The sequence below is a fragment of the Rhagoletis pomonella genome, unplaced genomic scaffold (assembly GCF_013731165.1).
Source record: "Rhagoletis pomonella isolate Grant_MI unplaced genomic scaffold, Rhpom_1.0 Rhpom_scaffold_00002, whole genome shotgun sequence".
NCBI classification, from domain to species: domain Eukaryota; kingdom Metazoa; phylum Arthropoda; class Insecta; order Diptera; family Tephritidae; genus Rhagoletis; species Rhagoletis pomonella.
Genome location: NW_023458556.1, coordinates 62,024,258 through 62,037,594, shown reverse-complemented (window position 1 = coordinate 62,037,594; position 13,337 = coordinate 62,024,258). Strand labels below are relative to the sequence as shown.

At 35.5% G+C, this 13,337-nt stretch overlaps 1 protein-coding gene across 1 annotated transcript in view; it reads left to right on the top strand.

Annotated features, from left to right (window-relative positions):
* LOC118733932 overlaps positions 1-13,337 on the top strand; it is a gene marked incomplete in the record, with an annotated part of 328,743 nt that overhangs the window by 255,929 nt on the left and 59,477 nt on the right. The window contains 3 exon segments of the mRNA XM_036463569.1: positions 5,104-5,261; positions 7,723-9,135; positions 9,219-9,431. Of these exon segments, the coding sequence (XP_036319462.1) occupies positions 5,104-5,261; positions 7,723-9,135; positions 9,219-9,431 (1,784 nt within the window).

Below are 13,337 nucleotides of genomic sequence, written 5' to 3'. Positions count from 1 at the left end.
CGGACCAAAGTTATAATACCATTTCATGCTCATGAAAGGTATAAAAATAGGGGTATGCTTTTTCCGATATAGAGCATTACAATTCCGACTTTACCGTTTTTGGACCACTCTAATGCATATCCTGTCATATTTTTCTTCTCATCATCACCTTCTTTAGCATCTTCTTCCTTTACTTCTCATGCGTGCCATAATTGTCGGTTTGTTGCGGATGTTGAACGCTGTAGCGAAGAGCAATTCATAGAATGATAACCAGAGTAATTTGCAGATAATTGCCAAGTTATAATTGCGGTTTGCCGTCTGAGCGAAATGGGCAAAGAGGTGGAGTTAATTCAATTTACTTTGTAGTGAAAGCATTGTGTCCATTTAATTAAATCATCATTTGCTAGTGAACCGCGTTTAATTTCCTAGCAGATGGACACGGTGGGCAGGAAGCAAAGATAGGTTGCATAAAAATGTCGACAAAAACTGAAAGCAGGGTTGTGTTTGCTGATATTTTTAGGTTAAGAATCTGTTTGAATTGAAATCCTAGCTGCTCCTGTTTTAAAGATATCCACATTTTACATAGTTATGATAGGACCGACTTTTGCGAAAGAGAAAAACATCCTTGTGCATTAAATATTCAACAATGTATGTGTGAGTAAATGTGTGTATATATATTATGTGAAAATATAAGTTTATGTAAGTTTTTAGCCAGTTTCAATCGTTTCCAAGGCGCACCACGTGGAGGCAACTTACTTTGCACCTCTTTGTTCTTTTTTTTGGTTTTATTTTTTTATATATTTTTTCTTGCTTTATTTTTTTATATTTGTTTTTTGTTTCCTTTTCTTTTTTTGTTGGCTTACCATATAATATAATCACACATTTTAGTATTTAGATATTTTATTATTTAATTAAGTTTTTATATATGCTGGAATGAAAATGTCATTACAGTTTTCTTCAGGCGACTCACAAAAGTTGGTTCCTCAATCATATTTATTTTGAATCTATCCCAGAATTTAATGAATTCCCTATGAACTGACTCCCCGGCCTGCTCGGACCATAATCATAAACCATCGTTATTCAAGAATGAAATAGATTGCTTTAAATGTTCAAGGATAATATGGATTTTGACAGTTTGAAAAATTCCAGTACTTTTCAAAGCTGTGCGGAGTTCGTTAAGATTTTTATCAAAATTTACACTAGATCCGCTTGTTTTGCGGAAAAGCATGTATTCACGATTTTGTTCATGGCTTTGAACGAGGCAATATATTTGGTATTGTTTTTACTGAGAGTTTCTTCCATACAAACTATGTTCGACATTTTTTTGTATGTGGAAGACACTGTCAGCAAAAAATAAATAATTGCAAAAAATCAACGAAATTTTCTGGTAACTTGGTCAAACTTGCACTTTACTAATTGGCTCAAAAGCTGCATTTTCAAAATTTTTCTAAAAGATCTGATTAGAAATTGTGATCAGATGAAAGTGTCTCATAAGTAATCTAGGTTTCACGAAAGAAAAAAAAATAAATACAAGGTAACATTAAAATATCAGTCATTTGTTTCGTTGCTGTGAACTTGTTTCAAAACTTCTGGCTTTTGCTTAATATAATTGTAAACCTCTGTGCATGTCATTTTAACGTATTTAGGTACATACTTATATTAATCGCATATGAAAGAGCACCATATGAAAGAGCACCAACCCAACTCGTAATAAATTCAAGTATACAAATTTTAGTATTTAGTATAGAAATATTCAATTCAAATACGCCAATATTAAAATGAAGCGCTTTGCACTTAACGGATGCTTTTTCATAATTAAGTTAAACAAAAAATATTTAAATTCTATGCTGTCTGTAATGGGATTTGAACCCTGACGCTCTGGAAATTGTGGCAAGCATCTTCGTGCACTCAGCTACAGCCAGCCATGTAAATGTGCATTCAAATGTTCAGTTTGATTCAACACCACGTGTGCGTGGTATGAAAGTATTGTTTTTAAGTACGAACATTTCAAAACGATAATCAAATAAAAAATATTCATGTTTACTATGCGTTATTTCCCCCAGTAAATTCATAAAATTTTTCTTAATATTACAACGCGTTTTTTCTCTCAGCGTAGTCATTTTTATGCAAAATTTGTGCAATCAAATCGAAAACCGGGGCACTTAAATGAAACCCGGGACATTTTAAGGTTGGACCGGGACACCGGGATAAATAGTCTAAAACCGGGACATGTCCGGGAAAACCGGGACGTCTGGCAGCCCTACACACAAAGCGCATACTTTCATGCGATTTTCTTCATGATCGCATTTGTGTTCTGGATGTACAATAGTCATTATTTCCTGACAGAAGAGTACATAAATAGCAAAATAAATCTCATACAAGCTTTGAATTTATTTACTTATTATCTGGAGTACCGTTGGCCTAAGTTAGAGCATTTTTATTTCTTGCACAAGCGCAGTGCGACTTGCCTGCGCTACTTGTTTATAGCAACAAACCTTTAATAAAAAATTACTACCGTATTATATAGCACAAAATATTGTATACATACATACATATATTGCGATATTGAATGTGTTTGTAATGAGAAAGTTCACGCTACAGAAAAAGGTAATTGTGGTGCTTTATCTAAGTTGTATACCGGTAGCGCCCAATAAATCTCGATCAATTATTCTTTCGGTAGGAAAAAATTAAAATGTTTCACATTAATTTGATCAGTTTTAGTGAGTTAAAAAAGAGAAACAGATTTGTATGAGATTTCTTTTCGTATAAATATGCTCTAATTATCGAGAAGTACGCCTTCCTCTTTTGCAAATATATCCTATCAGAAGTATATAAAATGTGGATATCTTTAAAACAGGAGCAGCTAGGATTTCAATTTAAGCGGATTCTTAACCTTAAGATATCAACAATACAACCCTGCTTTCAGATTTTGTCGACATTTTTATGCAACCTATCTTCGCTTCCTGCCCTCCGTGTGGAGATGTGTTTGTGAAGTGCGTTAAGTAGCACATACATACAAACATTTCGAAATGTACAGCATAATTAACTGTTATTTGTACGCAATTAATGCAAAGTAAATTTCGTAGAATGGATTCAAGTACTGTGGCTTGTTGATACAAGTCATATTCAACATCGTGTCATTGCTAGATTTTGAATGACAGCATTTGATTGCGCAGCATGCTTGAGGTAACCTGCAATAATGGTTACATAAACAACTTAATTTTGATTGATAAACATTATCTGGAATCAAAATTAGAATCCTTTTGTTCGGCATTCTTTATTTCCGCCACCGCTGGTAGGTCTTTTGGAATACCGCCATTACCGAAACGTTGATTTTATGTATCTCTGGTTATGACGCTAAGGTTCACAAAATGTTTAATATAAAAAGTGCTTTAATAAACAATTGGAAGAACACTTTAAAACATTTTTCATTACATATATTTTTGGACCACCCTACCCGCCCTACCTACTTTGGTCCAATAATCACGGCCACTTCTGTGACTCGCCCAAAGAGACACATTTTCACTAGGATACGCAAGAGCACATACGCTTTTGACCCCCAAATCCCCCAGATGATAAAAAAAAACTGCTATACCAACAAAAAATGGCGTCCACGGTGTATTTGATAGTTTTACCAGTTTTTACCCGAAAAGCATTCCCGTACTTGTTGGTTTTTCTCTCTTTCTCTGAGAGCAATTTTGCTTTTTGACAATTTTACCAGTTATTTCCATCTATATTTTTGATTTTTCTTTATTCTGTGTTCTTGGGTGACGCCGTCAGGGCTACCGCAACTTTGGTCTTGTCAATTCATATATTTTTACAATTTAACACAATTGAAGCATGTTTTCTGTCGAAAAATTTAATATGTATTAAAAACTTGACTGCTTTGACGGTTTCTTTTATTCTACTATTCGGCTTTGTTTACTTTTACCGGACGGCGCAATGTTGTATTCTATCATGCTTGATTTTCAATGAGTAAATACATAAAGACAGATTAGTTTTAATGGAATGATGGACAAGTAAGAAAGCTAAATAAATTTGAAGTGCATTAAATTTGTGGTTTGTGGACACACTTAACCGTGTTCAAAATTTATTGGGCTACAAATCTGCATACTCAAAAAATTTCTAAAAAATCTAATTAAAAAATTGGAAATTTGCACGAGAATTTATTGAATTCTCCTGAGTTTTGAAAAGATTTTATAAATTACATTTTTATGTTTGTTGTTATAGTATAAAAAATAGCAGAAAAAATTTAATTAGAAAACATTGTATGTCGACATTGCGAAAAATTCTGCGTGAACAAAATCTTTTTTAACCCAGTGAAATAAATTTATGGTTAAAACGTATTGTTTTCTTTCCGCAAAATAATAAATTATAAAAAATAATTTATCTTCTATTACTACAAAAAAATTGTTTGGTACTCTCAAAATCGTTTTGGTACGTTTTTTTGGTAGGAAAAAATATGTGAGTGGCAACACTGGCTCACCTCATATTAAAAACGCGCAGCTACGTGTGCTATACGGACGCTATCTTCAGAATGTCTTGCGCTTTACATACTAAGGGCCGGTTGCTCAAAGCCTGGTTGACACTAATCCCTGGTTAAACATCGTTATCGACGTTACCGACACCGTGTTATATGCATGGAGTCGAAAACGTCGATAACGATGTTAACCGATGATTAGTGTCAACCAGCCTTTGAGCAACCGGCCCTAAGACTTTGGCCGGTACATCGAAAGTACTAATTTTTTAGAATATTTCTGTTTCATTCATGTATGTAGATATTCTAATGTCTACCTTCTATGTATTATTTTAATATACATTTTACTATAAAAATGTACGTACCAGTATATTTGGTTTATTTAATTTTCATGCCATTGACTTTTTACTACGTATTTACTATGTACATACTTTTGTCTATAAACTACGTTTTTTTATAAAATTTTCGAACAAAAACTATTACCAAACTTGACTTTGCTATACTTGAACTTTTCTTACCATTGCGGTGACGCATTGAATTTCAAAGAAAAGATATATTTTATGGCGAAAACTTCAACTTGAACGGCTACTAACTGATAAAGTTTCCTTCTGCTGGCTTTCATTTGCTTTTTCTTACAATTTTTGCAGAGTTTTTTTTCGTGCGACCTTCCAGAGTGACAGTGCTGGTGACACCAACAACTACGGTAATGATAACAGTAGCTACAACAACAACAACAATGGCAACACAAAACTCGAAGCACAACATGTGGTGTTCAAAAAAACTTTTAAATTTCAACTACGTAAAGGTGAGTAGCGCAGAACGATGCAAATTAAAAAACAACAATAAATTTTCTTGTGTTGAAAGAACTAAGAAAAACTGAACTGCATGAAAGTAGAAAACTTAACAAATTGGCCTAAGTATTTTAATTGCTGGAAAATTTATTTATATCTAGCGCTTGCAAACGCTGAGTGGGTGTTGTTTTACCCTTTCCATGCAATTCATCGAGACTATTATTTTTGCTTATGAACACTATGAGCCTTACGTTATTGTCCAATAGTTTCGTTCAACAATTTTTGATGTTGATGAATTTTGGAGAGAACTTTTCTTTTATCACATATCAGAGTTCTGCCAAAGGAAAAAAAATATATTTTTTTAAAAGCTCCAAATTTCATAATTTTTCGGGTTTTGGATGTTTATTTTTATATCTATATCCCAAAAACTAAATATGTAGTTACAAAAATGGTTCTGGCCACGGTTTAAGGCTGTTTTATAATACATTTAAAAAAATCTGATATGTAAAAAAGTTATAAAATTTGGAAATTCAAAGCAAAAACTAATGTATGTATATAAATTGTTTATTCAAAACCTCTGGCTTATCTTAATAGATCCTGAAATTTTGGAAAAAAAAATTATTGCAAACTCCAAATTAAAAATAAATGCAAATAAAATAAAATTTGTTTAACTCTAATAGGGTTTACAAAAAAAATTGTTCACGGTTCGAAAGTTTACATGCATATGTACATAAATCTTAAAAACTACATCTTTTTGAAAATTTCAGTATCTTTAAAACCATTTGGAGGTATAGTGTAAAAATAATTGAGCCAAAAATGTTTATAAGCTTTTGCATTTACGAATTTTTTAATTTCGAAATTCGATCATTTTTTTCGAATGTTTTGATATATTTTTGCTTTATATCGCTAAATATTATTTTAAAATAAAACCAAAAAATTAATTTGCGAAATCCTGGAAAGTATGATATCTAGACTTTCGAAAAAAAGTAACTTTTTCCTTTGGTAGAATGTCGTTATATGACAATAGAAAAGATCTGGCCAAAATTCATCCAAATCAAAAATGGTCAACTCCAACCATTTTTTAGTCTATTCGACATGGATTGATTGGACTATACTAGCAAATGCAAAGGACTCAAATGTAAAAAATAACGAATATGATAAAGCCTGTATTTTTAAATAAGAAGTAACCCGTTCCCGAAATACTATAAAAAATCAAGCATGCACACTTCCAGCAATATTTCAGAAAATCCCGGAAAATTCGCGCGAAGTTCTGAAATGCAAGGAAAAAACTCAAAAAAGTTCCAGAAAAATGGCAAATGAAAGGACAAAGAAGTTCAGAAATATAGCAACAAATCCCGAAGATCTCAATAAAGAGTCTTGAAAAATATCGGAAAAGCCTCAAAAAATCCTGGAATACTCCAAAGCGGTCCAGAAATAAATCCCGAGGAGTCCCAAAAAATTCCGCGAAATTTCAATACGATCCTAAGAAATAAAACACAACATAGAATTTTCGAAAAGTCCCGAAAAAACCGAAAATTTCTTGAAGGTAACGAAAAATATAACAGCAAAGTCATTAAAAATTCCCGAATTATATCGGCTTATGCTGCCCATGTCTGCAACCCTGTTAGGGAAAGGAAAGTTCTCTATGAACTTATGCATAAAGTTACTTATTTCACATGACACACTTGTGGAATTGTTGCCGAGTAAGGAAATGGTCGGAGCTCCACTGGCGACATCTGGTACTCTTCTGGATAGATGGGTTTTAGTCAGCTCTGCAAATGATGTTCAAAAACCTTGGAATGCAAGGTGGCTAGGTTCTTGTGGCAACGGGTTAACCGACGGCAGTAAATGTAGCTCTTATCTCTGGTAAGTGGGATAAATAACCGGTCATTTTGCAATCAGAATTAATGCGGTGAGGCGCAACTGCAGCAGCTGTATGGGGTTCGAGGGGGTGAAACAACATCCACCCACCCTTCTAGAATTTAAAGTTTAAACACTCTGAATCTGACTTTTCTCGCCCCGAGAAGCTTTTGGAAACAGACGTAAGCAACTTGCGGAGATTTGTTGATAGAACCCAACGTTTTTCTACCACAAACTATTAGGCGAGACTGTTCAGCCAACATATTTCCTTTTCCTCCGTATCCTCTCTTATTGGCACGACAAATGACAATTGGATTACTAGTATAAGTGCACCAACCAAATGTAAACAGCCATCCTCATCTAACCTAATCTAATTCAACCTTGTTATATCCTTAGACTTGTCCTGTGACTTGTTAGACAATTCATAGCCCTATTTTTTAATTGTCCATTATTTTGCTTTCCAATATGTACACCCACACGCGTTTTGCCGGTTTTATAAATCACGACTGACAATTTTCGGTCGCAAGCTAGCTTTAAACAAAATGTTCAAACGCGTAGCACTCGCTTGTGTTAACGACTCTTGATTTAATTTTCCCCTAACTTTCTTTTCCATAGACTGCCAATTGCTATTACGAGAAGTTTCCCGAGGGTCGTTGGATTACACAGCACTTCCATTGTACAGCATCGACTGCTCGGTACATTTCCCTCCGTATCGACTCTTCGAGCCAGACAGTCCCTCAGCGACTGCGAATTTGGAGAAAGGCGACGTCCCACCGGCGGGCATACTCGTTGAACTGCAGCGACTGAATGTACCTTGCAACAGCGGTGGCTTCATACGTTTCAACGATCGTTCGCGATTGTGTGGCAAGTTGGAAGAGCTGAATGCTGCCGATCGCAGCTATCACTTTGATGTGCGTAGTCGCACCACAGTACACTTCCACAAGAGTCCAATGTTCAGTCTGAGCTACAAGCTAGTAGACTACTGTTACAATCTTACAACGAGTAATCAGTCGGGCGAGTATTATGTACGCCCAAGCATGCGCGATGCACTAGAGTGCTACTTTCGTATCCATCTGCCGTACGGTAATCGCATAAGTCTAACGCTCGTAACGAACAACGATAGCGCCATACTACAGCCAAATGACGGTATTCAACTGAATGCTGCTGGTGAGCAGGACACTTTCAACATCTACACCACGCAGGGCGTACAACTCGACACGCAGCGCATAAATATGACCGCCAATAGCGGCACTGGGAGCGCAAAGAAGAATCCCATCGCAACAACACTGTTTCGGCGTACCGAGCCCAAGGCGGCGGCACGAACTGATGATGGCTCAGGCGCGCGGAATGCTTACAATCACACGCGAGAGCATATTAATAAACGCTCTACCAGTGCGCTCGATGGATTTCTGAGGCTCATGGAAAATCAAGTGAACGATTTTAACTACGGCGCCAGCGGCAAACCTTTGCAGGCGGTCAATGATATTTCTAACTGTGATGGCGTAGTTATTAAGGTATTCGAAAGCGATTACATTCGCTGGTCATATTGCATAAACGACACAAACCGCATGCGTGCGTTTATTCTAACCTCAACGGGAAACACGCTGAGCATACATCTCTTCAAAGCATCGCGTGCCACATATAATACCTTGCCTCTAGGTGGGGACTTGAGTTCAGGCACGGACAACAATACATCCTTTACTAAACTGCCGACTATTTATTTGGCCTACAGAGCGCTGCCTATTACCGAAATCGTTTCTAGCTGCGACTTCGGCTGGATTGCAATGCAGCAATTTTGTATAAACGCCATCGAAACGGTCATGTCTTGGCCAGATGCCGAGGAACATTGCGTAAATTTAGGCGGCCATTTAGCTTCCATTCGCACTGAACAGCAACAACAAATAGTCAATGAGTTAGTTTTCAACAGTCCGGGTTATAGTGAGCAAAACGCCTACTGGGTCGGTGGCTCGGATAGCAGTTATGAAGGAGACTTTCGCTGGAGCGATGGGCTGTTGTTTCAATATACAAGTGAGTACATACAAAGTACAGATCTTAAACATATTTATTGGCTTAACTAATTGCATTTTCCTCCTATTATTTTCTTTGATTAGACTGGTTTCCGGGATGGACGGAACACAGTCACTATAATAAGCAGCCCAACGATGATGGTCTTAGCAGCCAAGACTGTATAGAACTCCGTCGTTTTTTTCGTACACCGCCAGGTATTCAAACGAACCGCAACCCATTGACGAGCACATTCATGTGGAACGATCGCGATTGCAGCGCGAAAAATTTTGTGATATGTGAGCGAGCGATGAGCGAAGGTAAGTTTAAAGAATTATAATCATGGCAATAAAATCAGAGAGTAGGAGAGAAAGAGATAAACAGATAGCTGGTTGGAAACAAATTTCAAAACGTCCATGCTCTTTCTGGAATGAGCATCAGCCAAATGTTTGCACTCCTTCTGTGCAAGCTACCTTGTAAATTCCCGGATGGAACACTTCCTGGGTTAATGTTCTTATTTGGTCTATCTCAGTTCTCGTTCTTTATATTGAGCTATTTCTTCTCTTTATAAATTAATCGAAGATTATGTAGAACACGATGAGATATTTACACCCGAAATGTAGCTGCCAGCTGGTATGTAGACCCAGGATATCAGTCCACCTCCATCCAGCTCTACCTTTATTTTGTACGATTGATAATTTGATTTCCATTTAAAGTAGAAGAAAATAATGTCATAATCGCACCAAAAGATTTAGTGGTTGTGTGGAATGAAGTTCAAAAGTATTCGCCTTCGAAGCGGAGCACTACCATACAGTGAAGTTCGACCTCTGCAGTGCGTTATAGGGCCGTTGGATACATACATGGACAGTAATTTAGAAGCAGTGAAATTGTTGGAAGGAGTAAAGCCATCTTTTGGATGCGAGAAGTTTTCCACGGGGATGAATATTAGCTAGTATACTTAATTCCGATGTATCTCTAGGATTCATCAACAGAGCTAATTAGGGCATGAATGACACACTTAGACCTAAAGTTGAAGACAACTTAAAATTTCAAAATTTATTTCCCCCATTGAAGAACTATTTACTGTTTCGTCAGCCATTTAAGACTTTTACCCGCCTCTTTTCATAGGTGGTGCAAAAATGACGATCCAGGCTGCAGCAAGTAGCTCCCAAACAGAGCAGCAGCATCTACGAAACGGTGATCCGAGCCGATTCAATTACCTAGTTGTAAGGCTCAGAGCTGTAAAACTGTGAAATCATTTAAAATTTTAATCATGAAATATTTACAAGTAGGATTTCATTCATTTTGCTTTGGTCTGGCAGTGTGGCTTATATTTTTTTCAATCTACAATCATTAAAAAAAAATTGATTTCACACAGTAAGGTAGTAAATACCTGAATGAAAAACTGAGAATGCTGAAGTAAACAGAATTCAATACTGAATTAACTTCCAGATGAATGAATACTTTGCTATGTGTGCATTCTCTAATTCAGTTCTAATCAAATTTTATACACTAAGAAAAATATGTAAGTTTAAATGATGGAATAATGAGGTGTATGAACTATAAAACGATATTAACATAGTGTCGCGTATCAATGCACAGCGGCCACGCGGGCTAAGCCATGTCCTACGAATGAATGGTTGTGCTTGGACTCCTCCACGCATGAAACGCAGCTTGATTCACATGAACATATTTTACAAATTTATAGTTTTGGTTTCTTGAAAACTGAGTGAAAAATGTTCCAAGACAATTAGTATCTATAAAATTTTTCTTTTAAAGATTGGAAAATCTGCAGAACATGAAATAATCAAGCATAACAACCATCAAATGATAGCAGCTTTTATCATTCAGTCCATGGTTTATCCACATACATATAATGTCTTTTTTAAAACACATAAGTGCCAATTTTCGCGCGGCCACCCTTTATGATCAGTTTTTATTAACCGACTTCCAAAAAAGGAGGAGGTTATCAGTTCGTCGGAATATTTTTTTTTTTTTTTTTTTTATGTATGTTACCGCATAACTTTGGACCACGTCAACCGGAAAGGTAGTGTCTCAGAGTGGTCCCATATTAATCTGGTTAAGATCCGATCAGCGGATCATGAGATATATATATATATATATTTTTTTTTTTTATATGAGAGTTGAAGTCGGTTTTTTTTTTGCTAAAAATTACTTGTTTGAAAAGAACGATATTCTCATTTCCCAATACCAGGCGCTCATGCATGTGAAGTAACAAGTTTTCTATTTATATGTACAAAATTGTTTGTATAAATTTTTAAATTTCCAAAATTCTACTTTGTACAGTTCAAAGGCTTCTACAAAAAAAAATTTATTTAAAAGTTCTACAAACAAATTTATACATATAGAAAGCTTGCTACCATGATACAAAAAACAAGGTAGTTCCATTGTCACTTTTCCGTCGCCATATTAACAACCTGACAATTAAGCAGATTGTGACATTTCGTGCTACCATACCCAAAATCTAAAATACCTCAAATTTTCTTATTAATTTTTTGTCGATTTAAAAATCTTTGTTCTTAAGCAAAGTATGTATTTTATTCCTATTTTACGTGATAAAGCTGTTAAATTGCATATAAAACTTCTTTCTGTGAAACAAGTGTGAAATTCGACATTTCCTCAGCAAAGTACTATTCTGTTCACGCTGTGAAAAAGCTTGCAACATTTTTGCAAAATGAAGCTAGCAACACAATTTTCATGACATTTTTAAATACACATGTACATTTTAAATTGTGTGAAAGCTGACAGTTTACACAATTCAGTAGCTGCGAAAACAAAGGGGGGTTAAGTGGTTAAACCTTACCCAAGCCGATCGTAAAACTTGCGACGCAATTTCAGCTTATGCCTGTCGGTCTTGACAAGAATGTAATCCCTCAAGGTTTAGCTTAACATGGTTCTAGGGATACACCCTGTGATCATGTTACTTTCCAGAAGGCTTCGCGCCCGTTTTTCTGTACATATTTCCATTGGAAAAAATTATAGTTTAAAAAACTAAAACCTCCCTATTATAATTGCCATTCGTACTGTCATCAGGTATGTAACTTGAGAATAGAAATCGCTGCATCTTTTAGGCGCATCAATATTACATAGTTACATCCCGAGTTAATAAGAGGAAGGTAAAAATGCCTCATCTCCGTATGCTAGGTAAATGCTTCCAGAGGTATCTATGCGTCACCAGAATTTTAGTTTATATGGCTTACACCGCTAGCTCTCGTAGCTGGCTACGAGATCGTTTTCATATACCCCCATTTTTAATAGGTTTGGGATTGATTTCATTTAGCTCTTTTCCAAGTTCTACGGTGGCACGCTGCATTTTCCAACAAACCCATATTTTTTCACGAGCTTGAGATTGACTTCATATACATACATATATCCATACCAAGTTCCAGAACACTACCATAAATACTTCCAGAGATATGCACTATGAAAAATTCGATTTGTATGGGAGGTTCCACACCCCCTTTAGATAACGGTTTTGTTTTAGCCTATAACCATTCATGGAAGATTTGTGTCCGAAATTTCAAAAAAATCGACATAGCCGGTATGGCCATTGTGACTCCTCAAAGGAAATGAACTAATGATTGCAAAAAATGAAATCAAACGTCGTAGTTGACCAAAAAAGAACATTAGACTTCATTCTCTCAACTTCTCAGAATGTAGAAGAGCTAAGAAATATATAATAAGATAGGATAAATTAAAACAGCCTCCAGAACATTTACCAAAAGACGGCCCTGAACTACAGAAATCAGTTTGATTGAAAATTTGTTTTATCTATTTATTTTATACTTCACTTTTGGGTGTGTCAACACTTCATCTGGAAACAATGTGTGTTGCTGGAAAAATTTCGCGGCCCATGGGTCCCAAAGCAAATTCCATTTGCTGTTAAATAGACAAAGACAATATGTATTAAATAACAGATCGAAATGTATAATTTCAGGGTCTGAATTATATCAGAATCATCGTATCCGATATAGAAAACTACATTGTGAAATAATCAGATGATCATGAGGACACTAAAAAAATTTTAAAATATGTTCACTAAAATTGTATTAATATTAAAATAATGATTTGGCAAGTTTTTATCGAATTTAATGTAAAATTTAGACGTTTTTAAGATAAGATATTAATTATTATTAAAAGGTAAATATTAACACAACTATTTTATTTATAATCCCAAATTAAGAATATAAAATCTCCCACACCAA